This window comes from Oxyura jamaicensis, chromosome 9 (assembly GCF_011077185.1).
Source record: "Oxyura jamaicensis isolate SHBP4307 breed ruddy duck chromosome 9, BPBGC_Ojam_1.0, whole genome shotgun sequence".
Taxonomy (NCBI): Eukaryota; Metazoa; Chordata; class Aves; order Anseriformes; family Anatidae; genus Oxyura; species Oxyura jamaicensis.
In genome coordinates this window covers 25,672,137-25,691,324 of record NC_048901.1, presented here as the reverse complement: position 1 = coordinate 25,691,324, position 19,188 = coordinate 25,672,137, and the positions used below count along the sequence as shown (strand labels likewise).

The 19,188-nt window shown below is 39.0% G+C and overlaps 2 protein-coding genes across 4 annotated transcripts in view; one reads left to right on the top strand and one right to left on the bottom strand.

Moving 5' to 3' along the window:
• Positions 1-880: 880 nt before the first annotated feature.
• COMMD2 (COMM domain containing 2) lies at positions 881-5,396 on the bottom strand. 2 transcript variants are annotated; one of them, XM_035334091.1, is made up of 5 exons: positions 5,240-5,396; positions 5,033-5,110; positions 4,398-4,480; positions 3,057-3,230; positions 881-2,653 (listed from the first exon to the last, which is right to left on the bottom strand). In XM_035334091.1, the coding sequence occupies exons 1-5, from the start codon at positions 5,304-5,306 to the stop codon at positions 2,456-2,458; spliced, it is 600 nt and encodes a 199-aa protein (XP_035189982.1). In that variant the 5' UTR covers positions 5,307-5,396; the 3' UTR covers positions 881-2,455. The 2 variants fall into 2 exon arrangements, with proteins under 2 accessions (XP_035189982.1, XP_035189983.1); XM_035334092.1 differs by lacking the exon at positions 5,033-5,110 and having other exon boundaries at positions 5,240-5,377.
• Positions 5,397-6,116: 720 nt separating this feature from the next.
• RNF13 (ring finger protein 13) overlaps positions 6,117-19,188 on the top strand; it is a 32,183-nt gene continuing 19,111 nt past the window's right edge. The window contains exons 1-4 of one of the 2 annotated variants that reach the window (XM_035334089.1): positions 6,117-6,241; positions 11,063-11,186; positions 12,708-12,788; positions 17,171-17,296. In XM_035334089.1, coding sequence (XP_035189980.1) covers positions 11,073-11,186; positions 12,708-12,788; positions 17,171-17,296 — 321 coding nt within the window. In that variant the 5' untranslated portion in view covers positions 6,117-6,241; positions 11,063-11,072. Of the gene's footprint in view, positions 6,314-11,062; positions 11,187-12,707; positions 12,789-17,170; positions 17,297-19,188 lie in introns of both variants that reach the window. The other variant, XM_035334088.1, reaches the window with a different exon arrangement.

Below are 19,188 nucleotides of genomic sequence, written 5' to 3'. Positions count from 1 at the left end.
ATCATGTCTTACACCCAATTGTGCTGCGTTTGCACATCAGTACTTCTACCGTTGCAGGGCCCTTTGTAGCTGCTGTGTATGCCAACACAGGCAAAGGGAGAACTTGCAGGGCTGTGGAAAGACCAGTTCCAATGTCACATGAAGACAAGTCTACCTTTCTAATAATTAAGCTAAAATCAGTAGCTGTTGAGAAGCTGTTTTACCAGCCTCAGTACTCCTCCCCAGAACAAACTGAAAGGTACAATTCAAAAGCAACATGCTTTGTATAAGGGATCTTTCTTCTCAGTTCTTGAATCCATTTGTGGATCACTGCCAGAGTGTGAGTATCTCTAGTGTTCACCTTGCTTTGAAGCTTTATCTTGACCATCCTCAATTCAGCTCATTTTTGTTAAAGGAAACAACACCATTCAGGGTTGCAATATCTACTTGTATGCTGTTGTAATAAGCTTCAAGAAAGGGAATTTGCAGGCTTTCTAATGACATACTGTAATTCACAAAATTACTTGGAACCATCTATTTTACACATTATCAGCAAGGGAAATCCTCCTGTTGCCTTCTAGCACACGCTTCAGGATACATATATAGAGAAATTATCAGTATCTGCCATGACATCAACTAGCTCCATGACAGCTAGTTTTTTTTTTTTTTTTTAAAAAAAAGACAAAGACAAATATGTTCAGGTTCATAGGACAGTAGTGAGATAAGACATAAAAAGCTTCTAAGACTCGTATCCAAAACTTTTATCTTTGCTGCCATGAGTTCCAGACAATGGCTATAGTGAGAAGAGATGGGTAAAGGGAAAACACTAGCCTACATATAGTCCATTCTTGTATTTTACCTGAAAATATAGGCCAATTACATGAAAACAAACAAAACATAATGATTCGGAAATCTCAAGTAAGGAACTTTTTATCACATTTATTTATCATATACTGTATGTGAAGAAAAAAATCAACATATACAGATAGCACATGAAACACATTGCTGATTGATATATGGGAAAGGAGATTGTTCATACTGTAGACCTGCTATGTAAAGCCACTAAGAATAAGCAATGTTGCATTCTAGAAAACTGACTTTGTTAAGTGGTAGTAACTGTTATTGATTAAAGCACTTTTGCCATGCAGATTTCATTTGAAGCAGTGTTTCTCAAAGACACAGCATTTTTAAATAAAGTGAAAATAATGCATTTGGGAATGCATTATGAATGTGGGAACCCAATTATCACAGAAGTTTACAATGCCAGTATGGAAGCCAATAAATACATAGTTACTGCCAGAATCTGTATGTCAAGGTTTTCTTGTCTATTTATGCTCTCCAATATAACTTAAGGGATTTCTGATACTTAGTGACAGTAAAACATTGATTAGTAATACTATTTAACCTTAGTCGCAAAAACTAGAAAATACTGCATTTGAATACAAACGAAAAGTAGTTTTTAACATAACCTTTGACATCTTTCTAAGAAATAGAAAAGCTTCATTTACTAGCTAGTCTTCTCCTTTATAAGCACACTATCCAAATAGAGGAAAAAACTGTTGTATCACAACAGGAAGATGTGATTTAACAGAAGTTAAACCTTTTCATAATTGGCTTACTAGCCAACAATTTTAGTTTCGCAACTTTTCAGATCACCTTTACGTATAGAAATAATTAGTATGCTAACTTATGCTTGGGCCACTGGGTTTTCTACGGTAACTGCTACCTGTAGAAAGCTTAAGCTTGCCTAGTAGAGCTTATAGCTAGATTTGTTCAAATGGAAGTATTAGCTTGATTATACTTTTTTTTATATACATATAAGGTTGTCTACCTAACCTTGCATGAGTTTTCCTGAAGCATAGGTCTCACCAGAAAGACAGGAACTAAGTTTTCATGACATACACCACTGCTTCATGAAGATATTTCCAAGACAATTAATAGGTGTTGGGCAGAACAGAATAGTAGAAGTGGTTTAACAGCCAGCCTCTGAGTTGACTGACCCCTTGGAGGACAAGGGCAGCAGTCTCACAGATTTGTTCTACACATACATGTGTCTAGATGGAAGAAGCATTCCTGTAAAGTGTCATTCCCACCAGTATAGGTATTTTTATTTCAAAGCAGTAGCAAAAAAACAAGAAAAAACATGCTTAATAATGTAAAAATAAATGCCCAGTCCCATGTAATACTGAGACAGATCTACTTAATATATAAAAGCTTTTAAAGTAGAGCTATACTCATTTAGAGATAAATTATTCATATAACATGCTGAATTTCTACATATGTAAGTAAAGCAAAAGCAGTTACCTATCTTGTATCAGGCAGGTGCATAAACTTAGCACCAGAGGATGTTCAGCCTATAATTACTGGCTCAAGATCCTGGCCCAGGAAAGCATTTCATCTGATCCAGATGCTTATTTTTCTTGAAATGTTTTTGTGAACACTGACTGCCTAGTAAGACTACAGTCATGAATTAATACTATTTCATGTTTCGTGCTATTCTCCTACAATGGTTTGTCTTCATTTCCCCTAGAGCTTGTTCCAATTGCTGAATTAGGTGGACGAGGGTAGAAGGGTCAGTTTGTAACACTTGAGCAGTTTGATCTTCATTCTGATTAAGATGTAGCTTCATAGTCACAGCAGGCTTAATTTGTTGTCTCAAACTTCTGCTTGCAAGCTGCATATGAGGGAGTTTAGATGAAATGGGAGGAAGGAAACAAATAACAACAAAAAAAAATAAGACAGTTATCAACTTTTGTAACAACAATTCACAGCAGGTTTATAGGACCTGATTACAGGCCTGTGTAAAAATCTTATATTTTCATCTACATTAAAGATATACACTATCTATTATTTAACTACTCCATTTTATCTTTAAGCAATACCAATCCACTTTAAGACCAAATATATTTAGTATATGCTAACGTTCTTAAAGCACCTGTTTTAAATATATGAAAATACTGCTGCCTCTACTACTTTGAAACAATATGAATCAGTATCTTCATAGTTATTGTGTTGTTAAAAAAAAAAAAGGCAACAAAGTAAAATATACTGATTACCAATAAAATAATAGAAGTTACCTGCACATCTAGTCTCCATTCAAGACTATGATAGCTGGGAAGCTTTGGTGCCAGCTCAGTAAGAATGCTTCTGATCTCTTTTCTATTATCGAGGTAAAGCTGGAGCAATAATTTGTTCAATTCTTCTGAGAATCCCAGAACACGAATGGAATCTTGGAAATCTATCTCAGAAATCTGGAAATTAACAATTCATGTCTTACTACAGAACTATGTAATAATCGTTACTTCTTTCTCAATAAATAAAAACTGTAAGTAAGCACTATAAATATGGTACAGTGCAGTTACTTCCCTGCAGGAGCATGTGAGGTCAAGTCTATACCCAGGAAAATACAAATCATCGATGTAATTCACACATTGATAAATTTGAAAACGGAATGCAATAGAAGGGTCTGAACTTTGTCATAATGAAGTACATTTCTACATAATCAAATTATCAACAGTATGTTAATGTAATGTTGATACTCAAGTTATAAATACTCTGGAATTATTTGCGTATCTATACGTGTAAGAAAGCACCAAGCACAACTTCAAGGCTTTGCATTGTATTAACTCAGGAGAGCCCTCAGAAACTAATTCCCTGTGGTCAATGTCTGTGCTGAACTGGAGGAGCTCAGTTCATCACTGTGGAAGCAGCTATTTATTCAATAGAGAAAGTCATATGTTACAATGCATTCATCCAGTAAAAGTATTATGTGATCAACTATATTCTACCATAATAACATTGCAATTTATCTGTCAGTCAAATCACCTTACTCAAGGCAAAATTCTGCAGTATTTCATTCTCCTCCATACCTACTCTTCAGAGCAATGTCTGCTTGAGTTTAATTTGGAATTGTCTCTGCATCCCTGTTCCATGTTCAAATAGTCTACCATACCAATAATAAAAAGGCTTTCCAATGGAGTTATTACCCAGCTGTAAATCTTTTAATATCTGCTTACATTCACCTGAACTCCTGATGTCAGGAGCTCTCAAGCCTAATTTATCAGACAACAAAAGGAACACTTACTAGGGGGTTAGCATAGCACACAGAAAAAACAACTCCACTAAAATTGTGTTATTTAGATGGACCTTAATTGTGAAGCGTAAACTTCTCTAATACAGATTAAATTACTGAATGTCCTTGCTATAAACAATTAAAATGATAAGTTTTAGTGTCAAAGACACTGAAAACAAATTCCAAAGTCATCCATGAAGATGCAGCATTTTAGTAAGAGAACAGCAAGAAATATACTTCCATTAAAAAAATAAATAAAATCTGTATCAGTATTTTTGAAACAAGAATTGTTTAGTAGACACCATGTGAGTGTATTCCTGAATCTGCCACACAAAGGTATCCTTACCATAAGCTTGGAGCTTTCAGTAAGAAGATACATTAGTCCTTCTACCCCATGCTGTATGGTGTCAACACCAGTGTTAAGTTTTCCTGTAAAGAAAGCATAAATACCTTTTAATTCCTTACTAAGCCACCACAGTGACAATACACAAAACTGCAAACTTATTTAAAGCTAACTGGCAAAACATTTATAGGAAAAAATAAAAGTGGACAGTTGAGCACCCTTCAAGCGGTAACACAAGGGACCAAAAGTCATGTTAGGCACTCCCCAATAAAAAAAATAAATAAAAAATCGTATGGTATGGCATACAGAATGCAGTATGCTCGTGCAGTAGATTACCAAACAATAAATTGATACAGATAGCAGTAGCTTGCTGATTTCACCTCAGGAAAGAAGGGTGCTGCAGTGGCCCATGCTAAGGGCACCAGGCATTTGCTCCCGGCGTTTCAGTGCCCGACCACAAATGCCGCCCATGTTTCGTTAGTTCTTTACTCGCCTGACAGCACCAGGCCCGCCTAAGACTCACGCTCGCGACCTTTACACCCGGGGCCGGGGGAGCTCCGGCAGAGTCCTCCCGAGCCTCGCCGCAGCCCCCAGCTCCCCAGACCAAGGCCCATCCCCTGCCGCCCCCCAGCTCTTACTGGCGGCCGTCTCGCAGGCCCTAGGCGCCGCGCCCCGCCGCAGCAGCTCCACTGCCAGGCGCCCCAGCTCGCCGACGGCTGAAACGAGAGGAGAGGGCTGCGATGCGAGCTCGGGGCAGCCGGGCCCGGCCCGCCCCCCACCCCCCGCCCCCGGACCGGCGCCCCCCGGCCGCGGCGCCATGCGGAGAGACGGGGGCGCCGCCGGACCTGCGCCGCCCACCCGGGGCAGGCAGCCCAGGTGCCCCTTCTGCTCCTCCGACAGCACCAGCAGCATCGCCGCGCTCGGCCGCTCAGGAAGGGGAGGGACCACCCGGGGCCGGGGCCGAGGCCGGCGGGGCGGAAGGAGCCGCGCCCGCAGCCGCGGGGGGGGAGGGGGGGGGGCCGTCGCAGGCCGCGGGGAGGCGTGTGGCGGACGGCCCGCGGGACGCGCCCCTCCGGTCGGGGACCGCGACCTGGGGACCAGCAGCCGGGGAGCCGCCGGAGGGCGTCGCGGGCCGGGCGCTGCAGAGCCTCCCGCGGCAGCGGCCCGCGCCCCCGGGGGGATTGCTGCGGCACCGGCGCGGTTTTTGGTTCACGGAGGAGCGCCGAAAGCCTGTGACGGCGCCGTGCTGCCCGGTACCGGCGCGGAGCGCCCAGGCTTCCCTCCCTGCCCCAGGTGCCAACCACGGCGGGCGGAGAGCGCTGGCGGGCGGGGGCGGGCGGGCCGTCCGGAGCGGGTCCCCGAGCCGCCGCCTAACTGCGAAGGAGCAGGGCGGAACCACGCGGACAAACGCAGGAACCGATCACTCCCTGCTACCCTGCCAGCCCGCAGACGCCATTCCACCGCCTTGGTACGTCAGGAAGCAATGTCAAGCTGAACAGGGCGCGTGCAATTATCAGACATCTCCAGCAGCTGGAGCGGGAACGGCCTGCCACCTCACAGCTGCCCACCCGCCGGCGCAGGGTTTCCTCTGCGAAATGGCCGCTCTGCAGCACAGCGCGCAGCGCCCCCCCGCCCTCAGCGCGCACCGGACAGTACGCAGCGCGGGCAGCACCGCCGCCCGCCCCTCGCGCTGGGCCGCAGGAAGCCGCCCTCAGCTCCTGCCCCGCCCCGACGCGTCCCGCGGCGGTGTCTGAGTGACGGCCCGAGCGACCAATGGGCTGCCGCGAGCCGACGCCCCTCGCTGCGCGGCGGCGAGGCGGGGCTTCCGCCACGGCCGCTGGGCGGAGGTGAGCGCGCCATGGAGGCGGCCTAGGCGCGGCCGTGGGCTCTGCGCGCCGGGCTCCGCGCCGGGCCCGCAGGTGAGGGGGACGGGAGACGGGGGACGGCCGCTGGGCCCCTCCCGGGCCCGTCCCGGGCCACTCCCGGCAGCCCGGCCGCTTGCGGAGCCGTCGGTCGGTTGCGCAGTGCTTATTGCCTCCGCCCCGGCTGCCCGCCGCGCCTCCTCGCTGCGGCTTCGAGCGGCGAGGCGGGGCCGCGCGCTCCGGCGGCGTCACGGCGGCACCGCCGCCCGCCCCGGCGCCTCTTCCCCCCGCGGGCACCTGCGTCGGGAGGCCGGGCAAGTGGGGGGGAGGCCGCTGCGGCCCCGCGCGCTCTGGGCCCGGCTGCCGCCGATCTGACGGTCGGGCTCGGAAGGTCGCGGGCGGCGCGGGGCGCGGCTCGCTGGGGGCCCGGCTGGTAGCGGGAGGGTGAAAGCGACCGGAGGGGAACGGGAACGGTCTGCGCCTCGCCGGCCCTGCCCAGCGAAGTTCCGTTTTGCGCGGTGGCTCGGTTCTGTGGGCAGGTCTCAGAAACGCGGTGGATTGAGGTCAGCAACGATGCGATGGCACCAGAATACAAAAAGCTGAAGGCATCGAGGTGTTCGGGGTGCCCGTGGAAGCTGTTGTTAGCACTTGGGTAACTTTGTGCTGTGCTCCTGGAATTTTGGGAGGTGAACTTAATTGATTGTGTTTTGGCATGGCGGCCCAATCTGCCCAAGTTCTGAGTTTGTTGTGGCATGGAGTTTTTATCGTGTTCGTTTGATGCTTGTAATAGCTTTAGGCTTTGTTGTCCCGCTTGATACTGAAATATAACTTCAGTTTGTTAAACAGAGATGTAAAAAATATTTTTTTTTCATGAAAGAGGAACAGCCGTTTTCTTGAGAGCTGAAGCATGAGCAGAAGCACGTGGACAAGGGAGTGTTTTTTGTTGTGTTTTGTTGTGAAGTAAATTTTGAGTTGACTGAAAAATACGCTCTGGAATACTTGATGTTTGTATCCCTTTGATGAAGCTTGGTTTGAGGATAGTTACTAAAAGGTCTGAATATTCCTGTCTTCTCTGTGTCCCAAAACAAGGAATTTCTTCATGTTTTCTGTCATATGTTTACTCCCAAGGCTTTTTTATGTTGGTGGATATGAAACCAGTATTTTGACAGGATGCAGGGACTGTATCTAGAAGAACCTCTTTCCCTCAGGTTATATATTCTGATATGGGAATTGGTGTGCTGGTATTTAAAAACTGGTGTTCTTAATGCAGTGAGATCTTGAGATGAGAAGCAATGTTACGTTCTCTACTTGGGTAAAAAGCCTAATCGGAAATTTGGTTTGTATTGTACAGACAACAGTAGTGCTGCTGCCTTATCTTCATGGGAAATGCCTTGTCTGAGGTATTCTAGGCTCATGTTGTTATTTAAGGTTGTCTTGCTGCCCTCAACACATTCCCCTCCTTAGTTCTGACCTGATGATCCTGTTCTGCCCCATGATGACGGTGTGCAACTGCTCAGCTGTAGTTTTGTGAGTTCTGGGTTGCAACGTGGGAGGAAAAAAAAAACAGCCTCAGACACCAAGAGTAGCTCAGAGAACCCTCTCAGTAGTCTGGAAAAACATGTGAAGTACTCAAGATTAATGCAGAAGTTTAACTTCATTTGTTTTGTTTACAACATAACCTTTAATTACATACAGCTGTATTTCTATGTGCTGTAAGCTGCCTTGCTCAATTAAGAGTCTAGTCTATAAATGAACCATGGAATTTCAGGAATTGTAAGGCTTTATTGAGTGTATCTGAGGTAACAGTTCTTGGATACGTTTGTGTGTAACTGGTGGAGGAGGTTGCATGTGCATGTTTTTCGCATGAACAACTTTGGTGTTTTCTAACAGCACTTAATATTATTTTAATGCTTTTTGTACATTTTAAGGTATGTATTGAACTTACTCTATTGATTATAATACTGCAATAGTTTTAAGTGTTACTTCTGTCATATTAAAAAAAGATTGCTTTTTTTTGGATGGATGACCTTCAGTTTCAGTGACATTCTGGTTGTTAGGGGTGACACGTAAGAGAAACTGGTAGATCTTAATTTAGAAATAAAAATTCACAAATTTTGTAACTTATGACAACTTCCTGTGACTGTAACTTCTGTTCTCCTAACTGGTTGAAAGTTTCCCAAAGTATCACATGTTTAAATGACCAAGTGAGAATCACAAGAGCTGTTTTCAAAAATCACTACTCCTTCCCTTTCAATAGTAATAATGAATTTTAATTCATTATTAAATCAAATTCATTATTGGAGTCAACAAAGCCATGATTTTCAGAATGAACTCTCTTCAGTACGATGAAATTGACGTGAAACTGTTTATGTAAAAAGCCTCAGCTGGGAGGTTTTCAGCAATCACACGAACAATTTAGGCAACCTAGTTTAATTATTTGTGAAGTACTTTGAATTCTGCTCATAAAGCTAGTTAGAGCAGATCCAGATGTTCTGATAATGCTAACATTAAGCACGTGCAATTTACTTTTATAACTTGTCTCTGAATTTCTGTTGTAACTGCTATAGCCATATTGTATCCAGTGTATTTGCTGTCATTTTGTGTAAGGTTTTTACCACTCCTTTTGTTTTGTCATTTCAAGTAATTTCTTACTGTGATGCTAAAAGAAGTGCTAGAGAGACTTAGATGTCAGTGGACCAATGTAACACTCAGTTGTTGTTTGTTTTGTAATCTGAAGGTCTGCTGGATCACATGGCTTTTGTTCTGTGTGTTGGAATCTTGATTTTTTTTTTATTTATTTTTATTTTTTTTTCTCATTACATTTAAGTGTGAGCCTTTGCAAGGGGAATAATGTGTTCTGTACTTCTGTGTTCTAAAGAGCTTGCCTGCTTGTTATCATGTTAAAGCTAATTGTAAGAGGAATTGAAAGTTCCTTGGTAGACAGCTGATCAGGGTCTGTTGTGAGACTGGTTGATCATTGTAGCAACACTACATAAAGAAATTGTCAGGTGTAACTCGTCAGTGGAGAACGTGGGTCCCAATCTTTGGTGTCAAGTTGTGAGTTTGCAGGGAGGGACATTTAGAAGTGTGAGCTCAGGGCAAGTTCCTCCCTGCTACTTCTGGTTATCAGTGACTACCATGGTCTCATGGGGCTATTTCTGATGTCAGATTTTTGGGGAATTAATGATGATCAGGCCATACACACCTGTCTTTCGATATCCCAGGTTAATGAGTGGAAGTCTGTTGTGGGAAGGTAGTTCTCCATTATTTGTCCTTATGCTGAAGAGGTTTTTTCCTTATAAAGAGGGTCCCCTTTGAAGACTGAAAAAGTATTTAAGTGCTAAAATGTTGCCTCCCTCTGTTAGTAGATTTGTTTGGAATACATTTTCAGTGTTCTTTTTGAAGATCCTATCCAGCAGATGATGTGTCAGCTGTTCAGTTGGATCATAATGTGCAATCCCATTGAGAATTTACTCTAAGTTTGTGTGCTTGTAGTTGTCCTCTGAAGAAGTCAGACTCATGCAGTCAGATTGTAAGAGGATGAGACACAGAAATGGACAGTAGTTGTCTCTTAAATTATGTAGCTGGAAGTGTTGCTGCTACATGATCTAGGTTGTAGCATAGTTAAAATATGTTCCTTTATAATCCAAATTTAGCAAACGTCTCTCAAGTCAGTTGCTCATAAAGCTTTAAAAATGCTTATGCAGGTGAGGTTTTATTTTTGAGTCATTGATGCATAACATGTTATGCTGGTACTTTGGTGAAATTGTGCATTGATGATGAGTTCAGTTTAAAAAAAATAAAGTTGATATTAGCAAATGTTGCAGATTGTTCCATGTTACTCACATTTCTGTTTTTGAGAGGTTAATGTGATAATTTCAATTACTTCAGTAAGGGTGCATGTACTATTGCTCATACAAGGAAGGCTTTCAGGCCCCTAATTTGTATTTTTAATATTTTTATGGAAAAAAATCTATTTGTATGGAAAAGGAAAAATATCAAAATGGTTGCTTTACTTTTTATTGCTTTTCCTTGCCTTTTTCTTTTGGTTGATGATAAATCAGATGTTTTAAAGAAACGTTTCTGTTAGCAAACACACCCCTCAATTTCCAAAGAGGCAAGTTGTTGCTTTTTGCTTTTTTTTTTTTTATCAACAAAGCAGAAATAACTTTCTTTCACTAGCTTGTGAAAAGCATACAAGAATGCTTTAGAGAATGTTTGTCTTCCTTTTTTTGAAAAGGTTTCAAAAACATACACTTCACAAGAGGCTGAATCAAACTGAACTCTGCTGCTGTCCAGATCATGAATCACATTTAAGCATTCATGCATTTTGCTGAAGTTAATCGAATTAGTTGCTGTTTGTTACCTGCTGGTATTACACTGGTTTTGCAAGTGTTTACTTAGAATAAATGTTTATAGTAGAATCACTCCAGGCACATGAGAAACTTTGCTGACTTGTGTTTATGTTAGAAGAAGCAAAGACTAAAATGAAGAATGTCTAAGGATGATTAACAACCTGTGAATGTTCATTCCTGTATACTGCTTCCATTGTTATAAGCTGCCTAACGCTTTTTGAAGTGTTACTGTAACTTCTGTGTTCTATACATGTATACCCATAGAGGTTACATGCTCTTAGCAAAAGGAATTTCTCTCTAAAACAATCATCTAAATTAAAGCTTACTTGTCTCTCAGAAGTAAACATAGAATAACTTTTTGCATAGTTCAGAAGAAGTTGTAGTCAAGACCAGTAAAATGACAGAGGAAAATATTTGCTATATGTCTTAACTCTTTTTGTTGTTGTTGCAGGTATTAAAATATGCTGTTGTCAATAGGAATGCTGATGTTGTCTGCCACTCAGATATACACTATTTTGACTGTTCAGTTATTTGCTTTCCTGAATCTTTTACCAGTGGAGGCAGATATTTTAGCGGTAAGTATAAGAAAGTTTTTCTACACAGATTAAATCTCTATAGAACTGAATCTTCTTTTAAACTATTCTATTAAGGAAGTAGTACTGTAAATTTGATAGCAGGTTGTTTAGAATAGAGTTGCTGTAATGCTTTAGTTTAATACAAAAATAGACTATGTTTTTAAATGACTTAACAGGTGTTGTGTGCTCTGATAACATGGGAGTGAAAGCACTTCTTAAATGACTTTAAGGGAATTCCACTTTGAACAGGTATTCTGTGGCATGTTATAAATCTCTTAAATTAATTCCACGCATATTTGATTTAGATGGCATCCACACCAAAACTTAAATTACTATCTTGTAGGGTAACCATATACAAATAAAGTAAAAAAAATATATATATTCTTCCCATGGTTAGTATTATTTATGTCTGTGCTGGAGGTGTTGACAGTAAAGTTTTTGTGTATGCAACACCTAGAGACATGTATTTTAAAGTAACTGTTAATTCCTGTGACAAGAATAATATTTTTCACGTTAGAGTTTTAAACAATCTTTGTGATGTAAGGCTGATAACAGTAAGGCAGTATAGTGACCGTAGTGGTAAAAGTGGTAAAAAATTGGCAGTGTTCATTGCCGATGTAAAATATCTTGTATAACTTCCTCCAAAAAAGTACATGTATTTGTAGGATTGTGCTCAAGCCACTGAAATAATTATAAAATGAACAGTTAAATATTTCTGAGTCAGTAAAGTATTAATAAAACTTAATAACTGATGTACATTCAACTCATTATATAATTAATTTTTGCAGGAAATTAACTTTAAAAAAAATTCTAATGAATGCATATTTTAGCATACATAAAGTTTCAACTTTTTATTTTATGGAGTCTCCATTGAGTAGCCAACTCATGTTGCTACAAAAGGTGTCACAAGGAAGCGGGAAAAAGTTTCCCCAGATTTAAGGTCTTCACAGCATTCTTCTATTTGGAAATGAAAGCACACTGTTAGTATAAAACAAAACTGTAGATCTAATTTTCTGTTACTAACCTAAATAGATAGCAGGGAATTGAGAGGGGATAACAACATATGGAGTCTATTATTTGTCTACAATAAGCTACTTGGTAAAAGCTGTTTGTCCTTCTCTGTACACAGGTCAATTCAAAGGGAAAAAAAAAAACAACAGACGTTCAGTTTTTTACTTTAAGTTCTTTTATTCTATTCTGCAAATATGGTGTTATTGGAGTTGTAGACAGTAGAAACTGATTTATTATACAAGGTTATTATTTACTAAATAACTTCTTGTTTTGACAACTACATAAGAATGATGATGTTGTGTGAGTGGAAGGAAGACCAGTGGAAGAATTAATTCTGTGACTTCATTGATACGGTTTCACAAGGTCCTATGTCTGAAAAAAAATTTAAATAAAAAAAAAAAAAAATATATATATATATATATATATATATATATTGTTTGTTTGTTCTTATACTTGTATGTTTCCCTCTTGTTGCAAACCTGAATTTTCTTCAAAATTTATTTCTCTTAGTATAACTTTGAAAATGGAACCCAGACCTTTGATGATCTACCTGCCAGGTTTGGCTACAGACTACCAGCAGAAGGCCTGAAGGTATTTTATAAAACTAAAACACACAATCCCACAGCCTGTTCTTTTTGTGTACTGTACCTATTACATTTGAAATCTAAGATGTGTTGATGAATTAAATTCAAAGAAGGGAAATCAAGGTGAAATGGGAAAAGACTGTTTATGAATAAGATTGAACAAATGTAGCATTATAGGCAACAATGAAAAAGCATGTTCTACTTTTTCTGGATGGCTAAGGTAGTAGCCATTCATATCTTCTGGTGGCATTAGTAAATGGCTGGTGTAAAGACAAATTCACTTTTATCTGAGTTAAATAAAACAGAGGAGATAGTAAATAATTTATTTTTAAAAAAGTATATGGTGATGATGTAAGCTGTTGTCATAGTTCATCTGGTAAAAAGCTGTATCAGCTAGAAAAATGTTTACTAGCTAGATGAATATCAGTTCAGTTACAGTCTGCACGTCTTCTGAGGAAAGTTTGTGCTGAGATTTTGTAGCTCAAGTATTTTGTCAAATATTGGCGCACTATGTTGAATTGAAGAAAAAAACATACACTGCATTTTTCTCCATGCCTTATGTAAATGAAAATGAAGCTGATGTAGTTGTGCAAGGCTGGATCACTTTTTAATTTGGTGGTGTTCTTTTAGTACCAAAGAGGAATAAACTGGTGTAAGAATTCCTCAGCAAATGAATCTTCAAAAAGACTTAATTTTCATGCCCAATGGGTTTTATTCTGGGGTGAAGTGAATGTAGCACTAGCATAGTTCTTTACTGACTAAATTGAGAAATAGAGGGTGATGAAGTGATTTGGCCAAGCAGTGAGCTAATTTCATACATCAAAAATAGATAAAAAGTAGCTTTTTATCTATTAGGTAGGTGCAGTCACTTGTGTAGAAATAAAAATGAGTACAAGTGCTAAATAAATACAGAAACTTTAATCTGCTTCAAGATCTTAATTATTTTTAAAAGTGTCATGATAATTGAAATAGGATGAAAATTTTATACTTGTTCAGCGCTTATGATTAGGATTTATTTGTTAATGTACAACCTGTAAAACACAGGATGTCAGATTCTGTACTTACTGATGCTAAAGCTTAAAACTAGGTGCTTTCTTTGACTTCTGTTCTTAAAGTATCCAGTCACTTATGCCTGTGTTCCACTGGTATGTGAGGAATTCAGGTAGCTGTTGCTTGACATTAGTAGCTTGTTTCCCTTTCACTGTGTCCTTAGAAGAACATCTACCTGGTTAAAGATGTTGAGAATATACGCTATATTTTATCTTCTAAATTAAGGAAAGTCTAGTCATGTTTAGCCTTTGGCTTCTATGTATGTATTTACTTGACTGCAATGTGATATTTTGTGATTTGTGTGTAACTTCTCTGTAGAATACAGTTGGTTCCAGACATACCTATCACTCCTCTTAAAATTGAGTAAATGCTTTGCATGAAACTATGTAACCTCAGTAGTGTTTGCTACGTGATTTAGGAGAAGCTTGGGAGCCTAATTTAAGCTATCAGCAAAACAGTGTAGAAATTTCAATGGATATTGCTTTTAATTGTTACAGACTGGTGACAGCAACAACATCATACAAAACTGGCAAAGAATGGATTGCTGGTGCAGCTTCTCTGTCAAAAGGGATATATTAGTGTTATAAAAATCTATTCCTCTAAAGAAAAGTACTCTTTTTTGGGTAAACTATGAATAATGTATATCTATTTACAAAATAAAAGGTGTGTATATATATATATATATATAAAAAAAAAATCTGTCCTGGAAAGCAGAGTTTAAAGCTCTCAAGGATATATCTAACTTTAAGATGATGGTAATACTGTGGAAGAGTTTGTTGAATTCCGTTTGTAGCAATCATTTCTCGAGTCCATAGTAGTGCAGTGTCTCATGATTTTTATTTGCATGAAGCAAATTACTTGCTTTTATTGTTATTTTCATTTGAAGGTTATTCGATCTAGTTTTAAAACATTCTAATATGAATCTGTTAAGAATATAAACTGCAAAGGTTTCACATGGGTGATGTGTTTAGATATTTTTTGGAAAGGTCTCTTAGTGCTAGCCTTAGGCTTTTCAACAAGCAGCAAAAGAAGAGACTTGAAACTCAAGGGTTACTATGCAGAGTAACCATTTCTGTAAACCTTGCAGGCACATGAGTAAGCAAAGGTCTTTAAAGTCTTAATATCTTAGTTCATAAAGCATCAAAATTGAATTTTACAATAGCATTGTGAGTTGAATCATGATCCTCAATGAAATTCCATCCACTGATGCATTAAGTGCTGCCTTTGAGCTGTAGGCTGGTAATGCTTCAGAAGGTATTTGTCTTGTGAGTAGTCTGAGTTCTATGGAGGTGTTAATGTCAGAGCTTTTAAATCACTCAGACTTTTCAGACTTAGCTATTTAACCTCTGCTAGTCATAAGATCTTATACAGATCTTTGCCATTAGACATTAGAATAGCATATTTGAAGAGCTGTAGCACACTCCAGAATACCTTGTCTGTAGATCTTGCTGTACGTCTTAATTTTTTTCAGTGAAAATATTACATCAACTAGGACAGTAATACAAGACAGTAATACAAATGCTTTAGCATTTAAATTCTTTCTAACTGATCCAGGTGACATTGAATGGGATAAGATAAAGAACATCTTAAACTGACGTAATGATGTAATGTTTGTGTTGTGTGATGATGTGTTATTAATGAAAATAAATAAAGTTGTCAAACCATTTTACCTGGTATGCGTTAGTCTTGACAGTATGTGGCTTTCTGAAATAAAAACATTTTAATACTTAAGAATGTTCATGTTTTAAATAATTCCATGCAGACAGACAGACTTTGGACTCGAATGTTCCCCCCCACCTTTTAATAAATAAAAAGTTCAACCTTATATATCTATGTAAACAAATCAACAAGAGAATTTTAAAGTTTGGAGTCTGAGTCTGAAAATAATTCAAAGAAGCTTTTGTAAGGCTTTATAAACTGAGTATAATTTTCAAACTGCATGACTGAGATAAAGTGCAAAATCAGTGCACCACTTACTAAATCTATAGTAAAGAAAAACATACTGATTCTTCTGAGTGATAGGTATTTGTATTCTCTATGAACTTAGAGCAGCAATTTTAAAAACTAATAGGTTAAGCAACTTAATAGTAGCTAGCAGAACTGGTGAACAAAACAACTTGAACAGGTAACTGATTGTTCTGTTATCTGTTGCCGGTAACCTGACAAGTTATTTTTCAAGGAAATATAGTCTGTTTAGACAAGTGGTTACATTAGTGCTCTTGCCTGGTTCTATTCCTAGTGCTAAAATATTAGGCTTTGGGTCTTACCAGTCATTTATAAGTTTGTCTTCACTGCATCAACTGAATGCATAAAATTGGAAAATGACATACACATGAGCAGAGCAGCTACTGTGTTAGGCTCCTATTTTTGGGCGTCTCTTCTTTGGGTGATTTAGAGATTTGGCCAAAAAAGTAAGAGTATTCTAGAAAAAGAAGCAGCAAAGTTCTGGTCTCTCGAGAGCTAAAATTAATAATGTTGTTTGGTATGTATTTTTTTTTTCTGTAATTTATCTTGCATAAATTTTTATGTCAGCAGAGTTTTGAATGTTTGCAGTTGTAGGATAGAAAGTTCTAGTGAGTAGTTAATGTTGAAATCACATCAGGGAGAGTGACTAGTGTCAGTACTTTCAGTGTTCAGACGAGTATGATTATTCTGAGAGAAGCGTTAGAATTTTTGTTAGCAAGTATTAAACAGCAGGTTAGGAGACTTTTTCCCCCAAACGTTTTCAGTATTGAAATGTTGACTATCACTTAAAACAATCCAAACAATGCTTTGATACTAGTATTTGCAGAATTTCCTACTTCTGTGAATCTTTCAATTGTAGCAAATTTCATGATCTCTAGGCTTTGCATACCATAGTAAATCAGCTATTTTGTTTACTAATTCAGTGTTAATAGTTGATTTCACATATGAAATTTTCTTGTTTTGCCTTTTAATTGCCAGTTGTTGAGTTTATGTTGGTGCTTCTCAGGCTGTTACATTTCAGTTTGCTTGATTACTTCGGGTGTGTCTTATGACAGTAGTTCCACAGTATTAATGTAAGAGTAGTTCCTTTTTCTACTGGATTGTAGTGCATAGTCTGAGTTAACAACTTCAGATCATATAATTGGGAAAAAATGTATTTTCTTCTTAGCTTTCTAATTCTTTGCAGATACAAAAATTCTCATGAAAATAAGTAGGGATGTTGCAGAAATTTTGTTATGATAGGACTGATTTGGTAGTAAGAATTTGTTTAGCTGTTGTATGAAAATGTATGTTTTTCTTTCCTTATACTTGTCCATCAGCTGTTTTGTTAAGCCAAAGAAATGAAGTTGGCGATATCCTGTTACTGTTTTTCAGGGATTCCTAATAAACTCAAAACCAGAGAATGCTTGTGAGCCTATAGCTCCCCCTCCGCTGAAAGACAATTCAACCAGTGTTTTTATTGTGTTAATTCGAAGGCTTGAGTGCAACTTTGATACCAAGGTAAGTTTTTTATTTTTTATTTTATTTTATTTTTTATCTCCCTTGTTTCAAAGTCTTTAAGAATTTACTCGTGCTTAGAAATCCCTCTCTCCCAGCTGGGTAGATACTGATGTGAAGGGAGGGGAGAATTTTATAGTGTCACGGTTGGTTGATGGGGAGAGGAGACGGTGCGCTGCCTGACAGAAACAGGCAGACATTAACAAGTGGCAGGATGAGAATGATATTATTTGGTACAACAGCTAGATGTTATATTGTAAAGTATTGTATAAACTTTGATCTGCAGCTGGAGTGTTTGCTATTATTTAAAAAATACAAAATTAGGATGATTTGCATTTGGCTATAATACATGGTTTTCTTATAAATGAACCTGATGTGGGGGGTGACAAAGTATGCCTTAAGAAAAATAGAGTTTTTCAATGTGTTGATGACTTTCATGAACTGAAAGGGGATTCAACCATACTTCCTGTTATGTAATATATTTAATTATGTAGTATTGTGCTTAATATGTAAGTTCTACATACATGGAACAGGTAAGAAATTTTGTAGTGGAGTACGTAATGGCTTGTTCATTAAAAACAACTTGATGTTTTGAAGCCAACATTTTGACTGAGCCTTCAGCTTTTTCACCCTATTGTTGCTAAACACACATCTTTATTGCTGGTCACAGTATTTTGAGAGATTCTGAGTAGCTTTGGAAAGCCTCTGGACTAGAGGCAAGCGTCAAGCAGGAGGGAAGACATACGGAATTGTTTTTCCATATAGCTAATAGCATGCTAAATTTGAACTCTGCTTTTTTAAATTTACGCATCTTGATTTCAAAGAATCATAGAACAGCCCAGTTTGGAAGGGACAAATTCCAGTGTATAGCCGTTTCTTGATTTTATTGTGTATGATGCATCTTTACTAGTCCAGAAACAATCATTTTTCCTTCCATTTCTTTCTTCACATCTGTTTCTTACAGGAAAAATCATGTAGCAATAGGAAGAGTATAGGCTGGAAGTAAGTTGAAGCAGTTTTATAGCCATTTGGAATTTGTCTTCTCAGTTGTTATAACTGACCTAGCTCCTGTTTATGTTGGTGACCTGTGTGTGAAGGGACTTGTCAATAGGGGGTGGTGCCTTGCTTTGAATTGCATAATTAAAACTGCTTTCTCAAGCCTGCATTTAGGATCTAGTCATCAGTGACTGAGAAACACATTGTTGACATCTTGATCTTGGCATATTTTCTATCTAAATATAAAATATGCAGCAAAATAAGTATCATGTGAAATTATGCTACGTGTTTTATTAGAATGGTCTAGGGTTATATGTAATTTAAGTAAACGATACCTCAGTATATTAAAAACTCTGCCTCTTTAGGCATAAAGGCCAGTAAATACATTATTAAACATTACATCATAATGTTGGCCAGACTCTCAGGCATGCATTTAGGTTTACATCTAAAACTGTTTTTTTTGTTGTTGTTGTTGTTTTTTTATATATATATTTAGATTCCTCAAGATGCTTGCATCTTCCAGTAACATTATTTTGCTGTTTAGAATTAAATTGTTAGGCGTGTTTGAGGAGGGAATCTGAACTGATGGCACTCTGAAGTATATAATTATTGAATAGATTTGATTGCCATTTTCTTGCAGTGGAATGTTACTATGCAGTAAGAGATCATTTCCAGAAGCTGTATCATCCTGTTTAGATATATCTTAAAAATAAGTTAATGCTTCAGTTTTATTACACAATGTTTTTTAGTTTGGGGCCCTGGGCGGCTAGAATACAGTTGCAACTCCTCAATATAATTGAACAGGCAATAGTTCCTTTTTCTTCAAAGCAGGCTGGTGTCTTTAAGTCCATGCTCCACGGTAGCTCATCCAGAAGGTTCCTGGCTGTGGTTGTGGTTTC